General features: G+C 46.1%; 1 protein-coding gene across 2 annotated transcripts in view; it reads left to right on the top strand.

Annotated features, from left to right (window-relative positions):
- JADE3 (jade family PHD finger 3) overlaps positions 1–19,649 on the top strand; it is a 195,724-nt gene that overhangs the window by 107,117 nt on the left and 68,958 nt on the right. For both annotated transcript variants that reach the window (XM_085622853.1, XM_085622854.1), the window contains exon 3: positions 5,378–5,460. In XM_085622853.1, the coding sequence (XP_085478979.1) occupies positions 5,378–5,460 (83 nt within the window). The remainder of the gene's footprint in view (positions 1–5,377; positions 5,461–19,649) is intronic.

Here is a 19,649-nt window from a genome sequence, read left to right as displayed (position 1 = left end):
GTGCTTGTTATCAGTAGAGTACACATTTTCACAGCGTAAGCAGGCAATCCCCTTTCCCACAATTACATTTTAAACTGAAACTCAAAGGATTTATGCTGCAGGGAGTTTGATCCACTTGTTCACAAGACAAAATAAACACGAGGGCTTGTTTCCTTTGATCCCAATGGGGCAAACTAAGTTCCCCACCTTTGAATGTTTGCCATCATTGAGGTGACTTACTCCATGCCATGATGGGTTTTCGCAGCCCTTTCTAAATACTAAGTTCTTGATTGTGGTGGAAGACCTGATCTTATAATAAAAAAAGAAAGATACTGGGTTATTCTACAAGTTGTTTCCACTTGGCTTGCCTCTCCAAAAGTATGATTCTTGTGATTTCATCAAGGAGATTTTGAAAATTACAGAAAATGACCGTGGTACGCGTGCAACCAACCCGGCCTTGAAGGATTGATGATAGACTTGCTGATTTCCTCTTTTCTTTAAAATTCAGGAGTAATGTGAGAGCCTGGACTGAGATGCTTGCTTTTGAGGAGTGACAACCTATTAGTGTACAGTGTCTTCTTCATCCAGAATGTGTTTCATGTTGTCCCACAAGGATTTCCTTGCAGACCAACACCCAAAAAGCATTCAAGAGATGCTTTTACAAGTCCAGCCACTCTATAGCGGTGGCGGCGCACTGCGTATGAATATAGAATAGACTTGAGCTGCAAAAGTATTGTTACATACAAGTACTTTTTCCTGGTCAGTAAATTTGATCAAGATGGAAAAATATGGGTTAAAGAATGGTTTAGGATTTATCGGTAAGAAGGTTACTAGGACGGTTTATAGAAGTCAGACTGGGGCGAAGATCTTTGCTATGAGATGAAGCTTCTGTTTATATTTTCAACAGTAACCACAGGTTGAAAAGTGAATACTTTTGCAGGTTTTTGTCATCATGTTTGTTTAACAGATGCTAAGGTGATGTACCTTAGAAGTGTGACAGCACATCTAGCTATATATTCTCATCAAGATCAAAGGGCCAGTGACATTGGTTTGATTAATATATAATTTAGTGCAAGTAGTAGATGAGAGATTTCATTTGACCCTCTGCGTACTTTTGAAAAATAGCTGTGCAACAGTCTTTAATTTACATGGATGGCATATGTATTTGCTTTCTGACCGCATGTTCTTTCTTCACTTAAAATTAGACTGCAAAATGTAGTAAATCAGGATACTGGCAAGTCTGAGTCTTTGACTAGATTGTATCATGTCCACACTATGCCCATGAGAATGGAGGTTTTCTTTCTTCAGCTTGGTGGTGACCTGTTGTATACTGAAGATGGGTAGTTAGTGTTGGGGGGTGTTTCATGGATGTTTGTAGGACCAGCCTACGTCTGGTATTTCAGCTTTAATCGTTCTTTTGAGTAAATCAACTTTCCAACATTGCAGGTGAATAACAAATGGTGTGCACGACAAGTAAAATCCTACTGGTAATATTTAATGAGTCAGTGAACCGAATACGAGGCCCAGACGTGAAGTGGAGGGAGCGAAGTCCAAGGGGCTCATGCAGAACATCTACATGTTCACTGTCTGGATTAATGTAAGAAATATTTAGTGAACATCCCCTCCAGTGATACTAAGCATTGGCAAAGGCTTTCTCAATGATTTTTAGCCATGCTATACAGCATCGCTAAAAGAGAAAAACCTGTGGCTTGGCCTGAAGTGTCATTTTGTAGGCGCACACTTCACGCGCCTGCCTACAAATGACGTGGCTGCTATTTTTTTTCTTTTTCTTTGCTGATCCATGTTGGAGAGGTGAAAAAAAAAGAATGTGTTTCTCTGAAGTGCGGGTTAGGGGAAACAACGCAGGGGGTTGGGAGGAGAAGCAGCAAATGACAGAAAAGGAGGGTGCAAGTGGGCAAGCAACATGGAGGGCAGAGGGGCCAGCAACGCAGGGGTGGGAAGGAGAAGCAACTGGCAAGAGAGCAATGTGAAACTTGTGTGGAGAAGTACACCGGTGAGAAAGCAACATGGGGATGACACGAGAGCGAGCGCACCATGGGGGAGGCATGGTAGGCTAGAGAGGCACAAGGGGCAAAGAGCAGTATGTGGAGAGAGAAGTACATACGACAACTGGTAGACACATGGCACTCTTGTGGAGTGCTTAACCAAAAAGAACAAAAGTAGTGCTTGAAAAGCAAGCAGTGTAAGCATACAAGCCAGCCAATCAAAAGAGCTGATAAAGAGGCTATGCTTCATGGCAAGGACAAGTGTGACAAGCTGGGATACAAATGAGGAGGCAAATGAGTGACCGTAAAGCCAACCAGTGGTAAGTAGTGGATGGGATTCAAGCCCACAATATGCCTTTTACAGCCTAGAAGCAGTGCGGTCTAGTAGGCTCAACCTAAAAAAGAAAGCTTGACATCAGACAAACTAATTTACATAACTGCTTTAACTAATGGTGGGGGAGAGGAACAAGCACAAGCTCCACCTTGTGCAGTCAGCACTGCTCCTTCTGTGTGACCCTTAAGTAAAATTACAAGCTGTTAGAGTGTGAGAAACTTTATATCTTCCCCCAAGATTTCATCGTTTAAATGTAAACCTTTGCAAAGCCTCATAGCCCTGAGTGATGACCGAACTATTTTTTAGTCGCGGTGGACATTTTCTCATTTGCAAAGGCAACCATCTCAGGTCTGGAAACAAATAGACACCCCTTCCTGCCATATGCATTCTTGGCTGCGGCTCTGGTCACTGCCAGCGATTCCTGGGGCTGATCTTTCCACTAACAAAATTACATCTTCTGAATCTATCTGGTGGACCCTCTCTGGGGAGTATAGTTACTTTTTGTGCGGGAACATTTGTGGCAAAGATTTCAGATACACATTAACTGAGAAATAAAGCAACTAGAGTGTGTTCAGGCAGATGGTCCTTGACTACTGTGGACTTCTGCAAAGTAAGAGAAGTTCACTGCTCACAACACTCCGGATTTCTGTGGTCTGTCCCTGCAATGTCCCTATTAGATCCCAGGTTGTTACACACTGCTTAATTCTTGTCACCTGACCCTTTATCTCATCCATGACCCTGTCATTAGATTTTTTTTTTTTTGTCTCAATGTGATGGGTGGACTTTCGCAGCAGTGGCATAACGCACAATGGTGGGGTTTCCCTGAAGAATGTAATGAGGGGCCTCAGTCTCCGATATCTCAGATATTTATTGGCCTTTGGCAGAATGGAGTCCCAGTGCAGGGTTGGAGGACCCCTTGAAGGGTTGCCCCGCCACTCCGCGCCACACCCCTGTTCTGTGGATCCTTGAACAAAACCATCAACCTTTCTCTAGGTCGTGTCTGGGTTGGCAGAATCCAATCACTCCCTTTGGCCGCATTAGCAACGTATTTCTTCTAATCTAACTTGTTGATTCTCCTTCTGAGGTATAGCGGAAACTGGCAGGTTCCCTCTGGGTGAGGAGCATTTAGAAAGGCAGTGGAGGCACTGGAGTTCACAGTAGCCCACTCCCTTGCTGCATCTTTCACTAAATCTGTGTCAGGTGGTGCAGCTGCAAAAGCTTTCATCACAGTTTGATGCTTTTCAGCCACCCGTACACTGCTTGCTCCATCCTCTGCTCTCTCCATCACCACTGTCATTTCAGACGTCAGGAAATAATTTGCATTGCTGGTTTTATCTCGGGAATCTTTGAGGGTCTTCCCCTACCCCTTGGTCCTCTAGTATAGCTTTGTGGCCATGCTGCTCCTCACAGGTGTGTGATGAGGCCTGGTATTGTTCCCTTGGATTATTGGATCCAGCTCCAACCTGCAAGTGGGCTGCTACCTTGGCCACCTGGACTTTGGCAGCTCCAGCATCTTCTTAGCTGTTCAAAGCAGCTCTGGACTGCGATTCTCGCCAAAGCACTTGAGAGAAGCAGCCATCTCATTGCCCATCTGGCTTTTCTTTGAATCATTTGAGTGTTGAGATCTTGAAACGTTTATTGTACAGTTTGAGGAAAGTCCTTGTTGGACCAGTTGTTCTAGAGAAGAGAAGCAGACAAAGGCCACGGTATAGCCTTCTGTCGAAGGCAAAAATAGTGCCCACAGCAAACCTTCCCACAGCTCAGGCCGGCACATGTTTGTGTTACAGCCCAGATATGACTCAAACTGAGTACTTTTGAGTAAAAGTATTTACTTTCTGTGGGCAGAGCTGTCCTGTTCACAATGAGTCACAGGTTTTATCAGTCTTGCTCAGCACAAATAGTTAGTTCTGCAGCAGTCCTACATTTTACTTCCGCATTTCTATAAACTGTAGAACAACATGCATTATAAAAGTACAAGAAAGTCGGCAGAGCACCATGGCCAAAGGGTGCTCTTCTTCCTGGCTAAACCAGAGTCTCTCTAATAAGATTTTTGTGCCGGCAGATATATTGATTGGCAAAACCACTTTAAAATCCTTAATTTTACTGCGTAAACTGTTACTTCTGTAGGTGAAAATGAAGTAGGTTTGAGAGCATCTAAAAGACCATTTTTAGTAGGTATTTCATAAATAGTAAGTCAATGTATAAAGTATTTGAAAGAAAGGGACTCTGACCCCAGGAGCTTGGTTCCACTTCCTTTTACTGACTACCCACACTTTGATTTGGCACACCACTACACTCTTTCTCATGGATGTGATCTTAGCGCCTTTATTTAAACATTGTTTGTTTACTGAACTGTACAATTAAGCTTCAACCTGAATGCTATCTGAGGAGTCTCTTTCCGTGATTGCTAGATAAGGATGCCCAAGGGTTTAAAAATAAAATTGTTAGCGACCTCGTTGAGCTATAACCCCCAACTTTCATCCTAAAAATAGGATTGCTTCTAGAATGCAAATCTCAGCTTGGTTGGATAGTTTGAGATCTGCCTTAGATGCATCTAAAAATGTAAATGTTATTCCAAGTCTGTTGACTCGTGGGAAGTCATTTTAATACATGTTTCATTGAGATTTTATAGGCAGTAGTATTGCTTTTTCTGTGCTGTGCATATGGGAGAAAAACAACTTCCCGTAAATTTGTTGACAAAATATGGACTGTTGTATTTACCTGTGTATGAAATCTTTGTTAAATATTTTTTGCAAATATCCTTTCAAATGATTTACTGTGAATTTGACAATTTGCAAGTCTAGAAAAAGACAACTCGTTTGACTGTTAAGTGAAGGTGAGCTTCTTTGTGTACATTGAGGTCGGAACTCTGTCGATCCTGTTTTTACCCTCTTATGCCATTTTTGGCAAATATTTATTATATGTCATAGTTATCTGTTTGTACTTCTCGGTTAGCCAGTATCTTTAGACCGATCTCTTCATCCCTGCTCGTGTCTCACTGTGCAATGAAATATTTGCCATCATTTCCCCTTTTTCATTTTTTTCTCCTTACTTATAGGTCCATCCACTTCTTTTTTCAACTGTTCGAAGTACAAGAGCAAATCGAAAAGTGCCATAAAGGATGAGAAGAAGCCTGCTGAGGTGAGCGTAGACCCACTTACCTCGTCCCTATTGCCACCGCTCCATAGTTCTTGAGGTTATGTTTGGTCTTCAGTCATTTGGATGCCAACCATGTCAGAAGTGTCGGAAGGAGCTTTTGTGATTACGTACTGTGATTCTGGTTAAGGACCGGAGGCAAAAATTATGCTTTGCTTTCTCTGTTTATTCTTCCAGCAGCACTAATATGACATTTTTTCACCAACTATTTTTCCTTTGGAACTTGGTGGTGGGAGTGGGTGGAGGGATACCCAGCAGTCTCATAACCAATCCTCACACTTCTATCAATTAAAGAGGCTTCTTGCCGCCTTGTTCGCCCTCTTGACTCGCTGCTCCGGCATTACATAAGTACTCTTTGAACAATGTGGTTTGATTGGGAATTTACGTAACAGAAAGATTATTTTGAAAGACTACTTGCTAAATTCATTTGGTATCTTTTCCACTTGCAGTTTTCTACAGGGTGGACTTCCCAGTCCCTGTGCAGCATTACTGTCAGTGGGTCTGCGATGGTTCTACAGTGCGGTCCTCCTACCGACAGAGGCCACAAGTGTAGGAGCGCAGCAGTGGAACACTGTGCTTGTCACTCCTCCTTTCCTGGTACTGTAGGCTTTCTCCCTTGGGAAGGGAGAGGACGACCACTCTGGTTCCGTAACTGGAGTAGCAGAGGAATAAAAATAAATATTGCCTAAAGAACAGAACACTTTTGAAGATCCTGGTGGACCTGGAGCAGGACACCCTGATTGTGGCCTGTACGTGCATTGAGTGCCTCCTAGCTCATAACGACTGGCCAATGGCCTAGGTCCTTGCCCTTGCATAACAGAGGGTACAGGGTCCCAGTCACAGTTGCCCTCATCAATTTGCTCCATCCGTGGCTCTTTTATAAATTCTGGTTCACTCAGTGGTAAGTCTGTGACCTAGATCATTAGAAAATGCAAGGCCACAGCCCTCCTTACATGGAGAAGGAAGAGTATATTGTACATCCCTTGGGATGATTCTATTTTGGAAGAGGTATGTTGATGCCTCTGTATGCAGATGTATGTCTGTTGCAGTTGCGCCTTTGAAGAATAGATTAAGACACCTAACCTCATGCTGGCCTGAGCCACTCAATTGGACAGAAGATCATAAATGCTGCTGTGGTACCTTAGAACGTCCTAGGCTCCCTGACATGTCACCTAGGATCTTATTGGCCAAACTCATGAGAGATAATCCTGAGAATCACGGGTTCAACATAGAATTCTACGGCTCACCAATTCAGACAGGTCATTCCCCACCCCTGTCTTTCAAAGGTAGATTCCCTGCAAATAGATTGGTATGTCATTTACTGACCATTTCTGCACCCACGGACTTCATAAGCAATCTTTTCCTCTTTGAAAAGAAAGTCACGGGACAGCATCCAGTGATCAACCTGAAAGAATTGAGTGAATAGCCGGTCTTTCACTTCACAATGAGAGACATTCACCTCCTTAAGGACATCCTATGACTGGGGGGACTGGATGCTACTCTTAGACCTCAAGGATGCATCCCTGATAGTTCTATTTTTACACAGCACCACCGATTTTTGCAGTTCATCTGGAGACACTGAGTGTTCAAACTCAAGACTCTTCCCTTAGCAGTTTCCTGAGCACTGTGGTGCTTGACAAAGTTTCTGAAATCAATGATGTTGGCATTCTGAGTACAAGGAATTTGTCTTCTCTATCTAGATGATATTCTAGACCTAGGCCCAGCTCCACACCCACTTACCTGCGACTGATCCTCCAACTACTATAGGCCCTTTTAAACCCAGCCTTGCGCCTCGAGGCCCGTGCCTCGCTCCTTCTTCTGCCACCTCTCTCCCCTCTCATGCCCTTCTCTCATTCTTTTGCCCGTACCTGTTTTCTGCTTCTCACCACTTTTTGTGCCCTCTCTTTAGAGCATCTTTGTTTGCTTTCTGCTCTTTTCTTGCTTTAGTGCCACTCTTTTCTTGCCTCCCAGTGGCTTTCTCAACTTTCTGCTCTTTTCTTCCTTCAGTGCCTCTCTATTTCACCTTTTTAATGCTTCTCCTGCTTTCTGCTCTTTTCACCACCTGCTTCCACTTTTGTGCCTTTCTTTGTGCCCTTCCCCCCTCGTGTGCCTTTCTTTCATTTTCTCACTTCACCCTTTTTTTCCCTTTTGTGCTGCTTCGCTTTGTGCTGCTTTTTCTCTTGCCCTCCTTGTTCCTTCAGGCCCAATCAGCCCCCCCCCCCCCCCACACACACATGTTTCCTGCCTCCCCGGCTCCTTACCCGCTTCTCGTGTCGTCTTTCTTCCTCTTCCCACCCAAAGTAGCCCGCTTCCTCCCAGGACCTACTTAATGCAGACTGCTGTGGGACTGTCCAAAGGCAAGCCTATCTGGGCTTGTCCATGCCTGTACCACGCCCAGCGCCTCAACCCCATGTCCGATCAACCCTCCAATTGCTTGACCCAGGCTGCCACCACACACCACAGTAGGACATTTTATCTGCACCCACTGCCACTTCATTTGCAGTGAGACATCTGCACACGATCCTACATGCAACTACTCCTCTGTCCACTAGGACTATAACCACACAACATACCACACCAGCATCTCAGTAATCGCTTGCATGAATGCTTCTCAACAACCGCTCACTCTACAAACACGCCACAGAAATCTGGGATCTTCTCAGCAACAGAATGCCAGGCAGCATCTTTCTTACCAAAATCTGTATCAACCAAGCATCGATTCCTGACATCGCAGTGGCCATTCTGGCAGGCTACTGGATCGCATGCCAAGACTGCCTTTACAGACCAGGAAGAGGACTTGCAATTATTTCCAAGGACACCATCAAATGCACCACAGACACCTCCTTCATGGAACACATGCACTTCTGCCTGCAAACACACAGCTTTCCCTTGAAAGGAACTCTAGCATAGAGACCACCTGGACCGCAAACCAACTCCAGCAACCTCATCGCTCCCTTCACCATCAGCTCCAAGGACTTCATGCTAATTGGCGACCTCAATTTCCCTGTTGTGGACTCTACAGATACCTGCTCCTCAGACATCCTCAAGAACCTGAATAGCATCGGACTCTCCCAGCTTGTTACAGACCCAACACATATCACAGGACACACTCTGAATCCAATCTTTGCCACTGGCTGCAAAATCAAGTACAACTTTGCCTTACCACTCATATGGACCGATCACTCCATCATATACTTCCAAATCTCTACACCACAAGCCAATGCAGCCACATGCATAAATCTGTCCAGTCTGAACTTGAACGAAGTAAGAGGCGAACTGGTGCAATGCCCTTGAAACAGACCAACCCAACACCACCAACAACTTAGACTAGGACATCAACAACTTCAGCCAATGGATCAAGAACTGGGAAGACTCACTCGTACCCATCAAACGTGACAGACCAAAAAGAACCAACAAACAGGTAAGCTGGTATACAGACAACCTCCAGGAATCCAAACGCCAATGCAGACCGCTAGAAAGGAAATGGAGCTCCAACTACAATGCGCAAGCCAGAGCCACCTGGAAGACTGCACTCGGGCACTACCACCATCTCCTGAGAAACACCAAGAGAAGAGCCATAACTGAATTTATAGAAGCAAGCTCTAACATCTGCAAAGAGGTCTTCCCAATTGTCAAGGAGTTTACTACCCCAGAGGCTGCATCCAAGATCATCACAGGAACTCTGCAACAATCTATCCCACTTATTTCACAGCAGAATCGAAAACATTTACAGCAACTTCGAACAACACCAAACAATACACACACCTAAGCGACTGGAATATACTCATCGAGGAAGGCACCAGAGAAATCCTAGAAATAGCCCACTCAGGAACCCCAATGGCCCCTGCACTCATCACATCTACTGGATGGGAGGACCACAGATCAGCAAAATCCCCTCCCACATCAGGTCTCCATCAAATTAGCCACTTTCCCCAAAGACTGGAAACATGCAGCAGTCAATGCACTCCTCAAAAAAACAATGGCCGACCCCAGCGAGCTGAGCAAGTTTTGACCCTTCTCCCTGCTCCTGTACCCAGCCAAAGTGATAGAGAAGACAATTAACAAACAACCCACCAACCACCTCGAACTGCACAATCTACTTGACCGCACCCAGTCAGGTTTTTGGAGCAACCACAGCACAAAAACAGCAGTCATCGTGGCCACGGACGAAATCTGCACAATACTGGACCATGGAAAAAAACGTTGTCCTCATTCTACTTGACCTCTCCGCTGCTTTCGACACAGTATCACACTACACACTCAATCAGACGACTGCACGACAGAGGCATCCAAGATCCGGCCCTCAACTAGATATGCTTCTTCCTCACAGGAAGAACACAGCGAGTCAGACTACCAACCTATATGTCAGTACAGAAGTACCTAATCTGCAGAGTCACCCAGGGTTCATCGCTCAGCCTTACCCTGTTCAACATTTACTTGACTTTGTTTTCAATCACATCATCAAAAAACATGGCATCTCCATAATATCCTACGCTGGTGACACCCAACTAACCCTTTCGCTGTCCAACAAGTCCACCACCACCAGAACCAACCTCCGGCTGCATGATCAACGTAGCCGATTAGAAGAAAGGCAAATTTCTCATCTCTTCAAAAGCAGAATTGGAGGTCTAGCATTCTCCGACATCGCACCCAAAACCTTGAAGGACCTACCTCCACACATCCGGGCCTCCTCCTCACTTCTTGAATTCCTTAAGAAGCTGACATCCTTATTCCAATGCCTATGCGCCTGCTCCAACGCCTGGATACCCTACTCAGTGATAAGCGGTGCTATACAAATCTACATAACATAACATGATGGATCATTGCTGTATGAGTCTTGTGAGTCACCTACAGACAGGAGTTGCCTTGTTGGAAAGGTTGGGTTTGGTCATTAACAGCAAGAACTTAGTGATGACCCCTTCTCAAGAGACCACCTTTTCATCTGGTTCATCATAGATGGTCTTCGACAATGACACAAGAACTCAAAAGGACCTTGTGCAAGCCCAGAATCTTATTACAACAGATTGCAAGAACGGTCAGCCTTCTGTTATCATTAATCCAGGTCATCTTCACAGGACCACTGCACCAAAGGACACTTCAGAGGTAGTGCACCTCAGAATGGTATTATCTTACTCTGAATCAATAACCATGTTGGAAGACTCCCCAAGAAAGAGATCTGCTGGTGGTAAGTTCACTTTGAGGCTTGGAGCGGGAGAGACATTTTTGGCTGAAACCTAACCTGGTGATAGAATCAGACACCAACAGGCTGGGATCAGGTGCAAGATGTGGAAATCTATCTACCAGGAAGATAGTGGTCAGAAGAAGAACTTGGACTGCATATGAACTGCCTGGAGCTCTTGACAGGTTCGTTTGCAGTTGAATGCTGGCCCAAGGAAAAGGCCCAGCTTTGCGTACTGTTGAAGTTGGACAACAGTTCACTACATCACACATTTGGGAGGAATGAAGTCCAACTGGGCACGGATTAGTGGTGTTTCTACCTTAAAAGCCCCATAGCAGTGGCTGCAGAATACCTAACAGGAGTGAAAAATGTAGTGGTGGAATGGCATTCCAGACATCTACAGGACTCTAGTCCCTGGAAGCTGGTTTCAGCAGTTTTCAGGAGGGCTTTCTTTGCATCACAACTGGGTTTCGAGGTTTAGCGATACATCAGCTTGAGGCCTCACCTGTGAACTGCAGCCATGGAAGCTTTCCTTCAGGACTGTGGTGAGTAGAAGTTGGTCTGCATTACTGCCATTCACAATGATTACAAAAACCTCAACCCAGGTCCACGAACCCAAGACTGATATAGTGCGCATCACTCCAACTTGGTGCTGGAAGCTGTCATTAATATATACAAGTTTGGATCCCATCAGCCAGGAGCTCCATAGCAGCTACGGCTTTCTCATTTGGAGCGAGGCTGAAAGATACTATAAATGCAGCTGACTGGTCGGATGATTCGACCTTCAAAAGGTTTTATTTTAAACCGGTGGTGGACATGGCCTCGCTGGTGGGGAGTAAGTGTTGTACTAAATCTCCTCATCCATTGCATTACTTGGTTTTCTCATAGGGAATAGTCAGAAAAGCAGTGGAAGGAGTTTGGAGTCCACAGCGGATGTAGTGTGAAGAAAGTGGTGGGGGGGACGTAGTAAAGGAGCCTCTTCAATGCATAGAAGAATGATGATTGGTTATGAGACTGTTGGGTTTAACTCTCCCACCCTAGAATTCCATGTAAAATGTAGTTTGTGCAAACAATTGATAGGTGCTGCTGGAGAAACAAGTGGTGAAAGAAAAGCATAGTCCTTTCCTCCGTGTCTAACGATGGCTAGTAAAAATGATTTTATATAGACTCTTCTAACCAGAGATTACTCGCATTAAAATGTTTTCCAGGCATCAGACTGGGTCCAGAAAATCTTGAGTACCTTTGCGCGTCAATAGGTGTCTTCGTTCAGCTCGGTGTTGTCCAAGTCATAAGTGATGTTGTGGTACTCCCTTAGCCACCAACCCAGTGTGCTTACATCTGTTCCATTATTATGTGCCAACCGCGGATCCGGAGACCTACTTTGGTCATTTTGGTGACCAACCGTTTTTGACTGTCAACATTTTTTAACTTTCGCATCCAGTCTGCTAGGCACATGTCCTCTGCGAAACTTTCAGGGTTCAAGCCTCGCAGGGATTGTCACAGGCAGATATCTGTGCCTGGGGTTTGGACACAACCCCAAGGCCAGCGCCAATGCAAGTCGATGCACCCGAAGGCAATTCGCAAGCAAGCGATGAAGCTCCTTGTGGCAAAACAAAAAGCTTCACACAATTCCCGTGCACAATCTCCAGGCTGTTCCTGTGAACGATCGTCTGCCAACTCCAAGACCACCTTGTCTAAGTTGGTTAAGTTGAAGAAGCACAAGAAGTTGAAGTATTCTTCAGCTTTGCCCTCCTTTTTTTTATTAAACTATTTTGATTGGTCACAAAAAGCAGCAGTATAAGACATTATACACATCTCTTTGGCAAGGCTACACAAGATCTCAGCAATGTTGCACAACATTTTCAGAATCAGAAATACATAAAACCACCAGCTTCAGAGGCAATGCCCACCTACTTAGTTACAGCAATGCATCGGGGTTGAAACTATGCGAAAACCAGTAACTGGCCCGTGTGTTGTAGCAGATTATCTTCAGCTACCCAGTGTGGGGTCTACCCTCGTCTCACCCGCCCTCTCCAACAGTGTTCGTCTCTTTCCTCAGCTCCACCCAGCTTCGCCCTCTTGACCTCGTTCTTCTAGGCCCCACTCCTACTCTCCACCTGTGAAGCCGGCGTCTGAGCTTGCTCCGTGCTGCCCCTAGTTTCCTGGCGCCGGAGTGATGCCTGCCTAACTTAAGGAATTCTATGATGCCATGCATGCCATGTTTGGGCCCCCGACTCCCTCTGGCGCACCTTCGGGCCCCATGGAGCCAATAGGTGCCTCTGCTGGATTACCGTCAGTTGGGTCGTCCTTGATGCTAGCCCAGTCGCCTGGATCCAATCCAGGATCAGGACTTACGCCACCACAGATGCCTCCATCCTCCTTAGCCGGCACCACTCAATTATGAGCCGATCATAATCCTAGATGCCGACACGGTGGCACTCGACGCTGTCCAGGCCTTGCCACCCCCTGGACTTTACACAGATTAACAGGCCCTACCTCCCTGAAGGGGCGGACACTGGAGAGGAAAAATAGTATGAGAAGCCGGGGGATGCCAGTGGCTTGGATACATTCTTTCCCCCCTGGGCCAGTCTTTGGAGGAAGGCACATCTTTTGCTATCATGATGTGCTTGATCTTAAGCTGCCTGCTGTCGAGGTCAAGTCCAGAGTCTTGACGGAGGTGCTTCAATTTGGGGTGGGCTTGCCTGTGCCCCCTGCTCCATTTTAATGAAGCCCTCACTGACATGCTGCTGGGGGGCTGGGCGAAACCCTGTACAGAGTCTCATGTTCATTGAATGATTGCAGATCGACATCAATCCGTCTCGGGAGACCCAGCCTTCCTCCCCCAGCACCCCTCTCTTGAGAGACTGGTGGGGCAGACCTCACAACCGAATTTCAACCCAAGAGCGTTCCCTTACACTCAAGCAGATAGGGAATCCGAAAGGTAGGAGACCTTTGGGAAGCTCCTTTTCTCTTCACCCAGTCTTTCCTTGCAGTCTGTGAACACCGCATGCCTCTTAGGCTCATATTCCCATGCATTGTGGGACGGAGTTGCGCTGCTGCATCCCATTCTGCCCCAAAAGAGTAGCGTCACCCTCAACTAAGCTTTGGTGAATAGCAGGGTTGCGGTGAAACTTGCCAACTGGTGTGGACTAGACACCATGACTCCCTGGGTGGAACCATGGCTTCTACAGTGGTGCTGCATCGTCACGCCTGGTTATTGTCCTCTGGGTTCTCTGTGATTCCAACCCTTACTGATCGACATGCCCATCGATGGCTGCTGCCGGTTTGACAATAGTGCTGAGGCAGCACTTGAGCATTTTTGTGAGAGCAGGGTCACTGCTAGATCCTTTTGGATTTCTTTATTCACCCGATTTCAAAAGCAGTCCTTTGCCTTTACTGTGGATGTGGAAGGGGAAACTCTGGGCGCCTGCAGTACCAGCCATGCCAAGTCCAGTAGCCTTCACTGACAAAGTGGCGGAGCCCAAAAAAGGACACAGGAGCCAGTCCCAGTGTGCTGACCCGTGTCCCCACTCCTCTGGCCTTCACAGCATCCAAACCCTTTTGGCTTGCCGTCCATCCAGTACAGCCATCTGTATGGCAGCCGAAGCAGTCACCACCTGCCTCAGTGACTGGTGATTACATCTGGCAAGTTGGTGCTTCAGAGAGTGAAGAAGATGAACCACCTACCATTCGTGGAAACATCTCTCTCCCACCATCCCAATCACAACTGACCAAGTACCATCTGTCCTTACTTTGTCAGGTAGTGCATGCTCTTTTGACCATAGGAGCCATCACAAGGGTGCCTGCACCAGAAGCAGGGCATGGTTGTTATTCCGTCAACTTTCTGGTGCCAACAAAGGACAGAGCCCTCCACTGTATACTAGATCTGCGCCCTCTCAACTTTCTTTTGAGGAAAGAGACATTCAGGATGCTCATGTTGACTCTGGTTCTGTTTGCACTGGATCCCGGAGACTGGATGGTAGAGCTGGACCTGCAGGACGTGTATTTCCACATCCACATCCTGCCAGCCCACAGGCTGTACCTGTGGTTCACGGTGAGCCCCAAGCATTTCCAGTTTGCCGTGCCCACCTTTAGTGATCACCCGAGGGGCAGTGGTGAGGCCTAAGTGGTGGCAGTGGTTACTGCACATCTGCTGAGTTCCGAGGTTGCATTCTTCACCCACCTCGAAGACTGGCTGTTGAAGGCAGGCTTGGCCCTGCAGGTGTCGCCCACCTCCAGGCTACAGTAAACCTTCTGCTGAGGTTCACTATCCACTTGCCCAAGTTACACCTGACCCAGTCTCCGATGCTCTCTTTCATTGGAGCCATTCTGGGCACAGTACAGTTCAGTGTCTATCCTCTGGATCGGCAATTCTGGTATACTCCTGCTATGATTCTGATGTTTGGCCTCAATCCTAGATTTCAGAGAAACTGACTCGGGGGTGGGGAGGGGCTGCTGGGTCTCATGGCATCCTTCTCCCATCCCCACCCAGAAGAGTTTACAGTGGTGACAGATGCGTCACTCCTAGGATGCTGCGGCCATCTGGGAGAGGTGGAGATCAGAGGACTCTCTGGCAGGGTCTCTGATTTACATAAGTTTGTTGGAGTAAAGGGCTATTCACTTGCCTTTGAAAGCCTTCCTTCCATCTAGGTGTTCACGGACAACACCACTGCTATGTTATATTGCAACAAACCGGACTGGGTGGCCTCTGCGCCTCTGGACTTGGCTGGAACGCTGGGGCATCTTCCTGGTCGTACAGCACCTGGCAGGCTCATTGAACGCAAGGACGCACAAACTCAGCTGTCCCTGCCTTGCAGATCACGAAAGATGGCTATGTCCGGAGGTGTCGCAGGGTTTCATCCAAGAATGGGGAGAACCTTAGCTCGATCTGTTCACCACGGCCAAGAACGTGCAATGTCAGTACTTCTATGCGTTGGAGTTTCTAAAGCGGCTCTTACTCTGAGAATTGTTCACTTCAAGTGAAACTCTGGACTCCTGTTCACCTTTCTGCTGATACGACTCTTGTCCAGAGTTCTCAAAAAGATCAGGATCCACTGGAACCAAGTCATACTAGTGGCTCTGGATTTGGCACAGTGAGTATGGTATCCCGAACTCCTGAGCATCTGTCTTCCGGTCAGGTTGCCCCCTTTTTTAGGACCCCCTGTTGGGCAACAGGGCATGGTTCTGCAACCAAACCTGCTCATGCTCCACCTTCATGCCTGTAGATTGAGCTGCAACATTCAAGGGTTTTCGATCTCCCTCCGAAGCTTGTGATGTCATCTTGGCAACCAGGCGCTCATCATCTCAAACGGTCTATGCTTGCTGTTGAGGTAAGTTTTTATAGCATGGTTTTTCCTACCATATATCAGCATGGTAGAATGAACACCAAATTGCAATTGTCTTCAATAAAGATATGTTTTGCTCAAAAGGCAGTTTTAAGGCATGCAGCCCTAGAACACGCTCCATCCATATTTGTTAAATTCGACATTGAAGCTGGAGCCTCCTCATGTCCCCCCAAACCCAGGATGCACAGCCGGTGAATTTGAATTGACATTTCAATTAAGTTTGAACAGTGTCTTCCATTTTTTTAATCCAGTTTATTCCATGAGTAAACCTATTTAAACTATACGTTTTCATGTTCCCATATTTCTACTTCAAGTTCAGTGAGTGCCTATACAGGCTTTTCTCCATAACACATGGGGATTCACCATTGTATAATGCAACGTAGATGGTATAAACCCAATGCATTTCGGGCAAGCTGCCCTTCCTCAGTGGTAACTATGATGAAAAGAATGGTGAGAACCACCTAGAACAAACTCTGAATCAAACACACTGTTACGTAATCAAGACTTTAAAACATATGATCTAATCTCTACCAAATTCATCCAGTGCATGAAATAACAACTGTACAAGCACATGCATATGCGAAAGTAAGTGAACCTAAATGATTTGTGCGACATGAACAATTACAATTTAAGGCGTGAAAGGCTGAGTGGTCCCACCATGATACTAACCTATGGCCATGAAGTCAAATGCAGGATTTTGGACTCAATGCATTGGTTCACTAATCCACAAGACCTGGTCTGAAATGTGGCCCTATTCAGAGGCTCAGTTCACTTTTTCACAGTGCCTCTATTCCAAAACGTTCCAAGAGAGGCGAAGGATTTGTAAAAGATCCAAACAGAATACTGATCCACCTGCAAAGGTCACATTTTTGATGGTCTTCGACAGCAGTGAGATAAAAGTCTTTTCAGGAAATAAATATCAAGGCGGTGGAATAAATTAATTCTCTGCACACAAAAATTGTGTAGTGTCTATGCAAAATATTTTGCTGGGCGCCTGAGATTCCTGCCACCCAAGGTAAAGCTGATCAACAGTAAGTGTTGTACTCCAGAAATATGACCTCGTGTTGTAGCATGCTGACACTATTTTATTGGCAGTGCTAGCATCTGGTAGATGGGAGAGGCTCCTGAGCTGGGTTACTTCGATGCAGGGGGGGTTGTTACAACGCTGCAGTAGCCTGAAACCATTGGGGTTTAAAATATGATTATGGCCTTTCTTAAGAAGATTTATAGGATACAATGCCTGGCGTTGACTGTAGACTAGAACTAAGCATGACTGAGTCACCCCTTCACTTCTTAACCCCTGCAAGGGGGCGAGTTGCCAAATGTATGAACCTGTATGGTTGTAAACTTGGATTGAATGATGCACCTAGGATCTGCAGGCGACTACCAGAAGACATCACCAGGCGATGCAACGAGAACCTGCGGTTCTTATGTTTGAATGGTACAAATGGATGCTGTATGGGTGCAGCCATTTACACTTCTAGCTTTGTAGTGTAAGTCAACTCTGTGTGGCTTTTATGTTGCAGTGTAACTGGTATGGTTTGCTTTTAAATATTTTCAACAAGGCAAAGCACAAAAAAAGACAATTCCTTTTTTTTTTCCAATTCCCAGAGAATAAATCCTGGTGCTGCAATGGTGCCGAGCGAGTCTCCGATTTGGATATGTCTAAATGTGTAGAAAACTGATCTCTGTGTTTCTAAGGGGAATAAGAGGGCAGGCGCATGGCTGCTGTTTTCGGTTGTAGTTGACCGTACCAGGCCGAAGTTTGGCCATAATTGACTGAAATTCAGTTTCTCAAAGCTGCTGGCGGATGGCCTTTCAAATGCTGCCTGGGTATTTTTAACTTTTATTTTATTGAAACATACAGATAGAAAAAATAATACACTTTCATGATCGTATGCACATTTACAGATGTACCTGTTGCTTAGTTTGTGTCGAAAACAAATTCTGCTGCTGACTCCAGTACTGCTGACACCCAGCGGATTCAGTCATTGCTGTGACACAGGTCGCTTTGCTAGGACTGTAGTTTTCTGCTATGCTGCATTAGCACTCTCTCTGGACTGCTGAGACTTCTCTCACTGCGTAGTGCTGGGCCATTGACACAGTTGTGCACCACCACTCCTAATGAACCCAGCATGCACTGCTGCGCCCAATCCAGGCTCCAGTTTTGGGTGTGGTTCAGGTGTTTGCTCAGAGGCTGGAAACAGTCAGGGTCTGACTCCGTATAAGAGACGGTCAGAAACTCATTGACGGAGTGGCACGTACAACAGCTCATTGATGAGTTCCCTGAGTTGCAGAAAGTTCAAGCATGTCCAGGAGCGATTTCACGTTTGGGATCATCAAGAGATAAGTCGGGAGCTTTCTTACAGATAATGTCAAGAACTTGCCCATGGTTAGAGCTCATGCAGACACTTACTGATAAGTTGAAGCAGTCAGGCGCTAACTCACTGAGACTGACAAGAAAACACTCCGGAGTTTCAGTGGGGAGTGTCAAGAGCTCATTCATGTAGAAGCTATTCAGGCTACCAAACAGCACAAATAAGAAGTCCGACATTTGACTTGGTCTCACTATTAAAAAAAATATATAAAGCAGGCTCTCACCAGCAGCACCGACTGCCCTGAAGTGTTGACGGTGCTAGAGTCTGCTCATGCACAGTAAGAGAGATTTGTTAGCATGCAGCTATTTTTTAAAGCATTTAAATTAAGTGGACTGCAGATCAAAATAGGTGCTTCATTGGCTGGACTGCAGCTCAAGACGTGTGCTCCATTGGCTGAACTGCTGCTCAAGATGTATGCCTCATTGGCTGGACTGCAGCTCAAGATGGCTCCATTGGCTGAACTGCTCCTCAAGATGTGTGCTTCATTGGCTGGACTGCTGCTGAGTATTCGTGTGCTCCGTTGGCTGGACTGCAGATCAAGAAAAGTGCTACATTGGCTAAAGTGCTGCTAGATGTGTGCTCTATTGGCTGGACTGGAGCCCAGGATTCAAGTGCCCCAGTGCAGCCTGTGTCAGTAATAAGAAGTAATGCTGAGGTCTAGTGTGGGGGTTGTTAATGGCATGAGGAAATCCAAATGAGACTGTCCAGACCCGTACAACAGCACAGCCCCAGGCAGTGACGCAGATAGTTGTAACAGTTAACTTGTGCAACCAATATGTAGGTGCAGCTGGACTGTGCAGGAAATACAATTCCCAAAGCCAATAGGTTCTGCTGTTTTGCTAGCTAATGTGAGTCTGTTTTAAAATTCTTACAAGCATTTGGCTTGAAATAATAAAAAAACAAGCATTTTCAATGCAATAGGTCTCGCATTTGCGGGCGTTTAATGTACTGGCATTGTAAATGACAATGCCTTTTATCTGTTTTTAGGTCGAGGACTACCGGTCTGCCGAAGGCAGAACCGGAAGTCGGAGATTTAATGTTTTCTAGAGTGGCTATTTAGCCCGCCTCTCTTTTAGCTTCTCCTCCATTGGCTGGCTTCCTAAACTGAGGCCAGCCAGTGGAGGAGAGAGCCGTCCCTCCAAATAGGCTCTGTCTTTTTCAGATTCGGGGGCGTGTTCCTTGCTGTTCTTTCCACTTTTTAGCCACGCACTTTCTCGAACAGCAGGAACACGCCCCCGAATCCGAAAAAGTTTCGAAGCTTTCATCCGCCAT

This window comes from Triturus cristatus, chromosome 8 (assembly GCF_964204655.1).
Source record: "Triturus cristatus chromosome 8, aTriCri1.1, whole genome shotgun sequence".
Classification (NCBI taxonomy): domain Eukaryota; kingdom Metazoa; phylum Chordata; class Amphibia; order Caudata; family Salamandridae; genus Triturus; species Triturus cristatus.
This window is presented reverse-complemented; position numbering and strand designations above follow the sequence as displayed.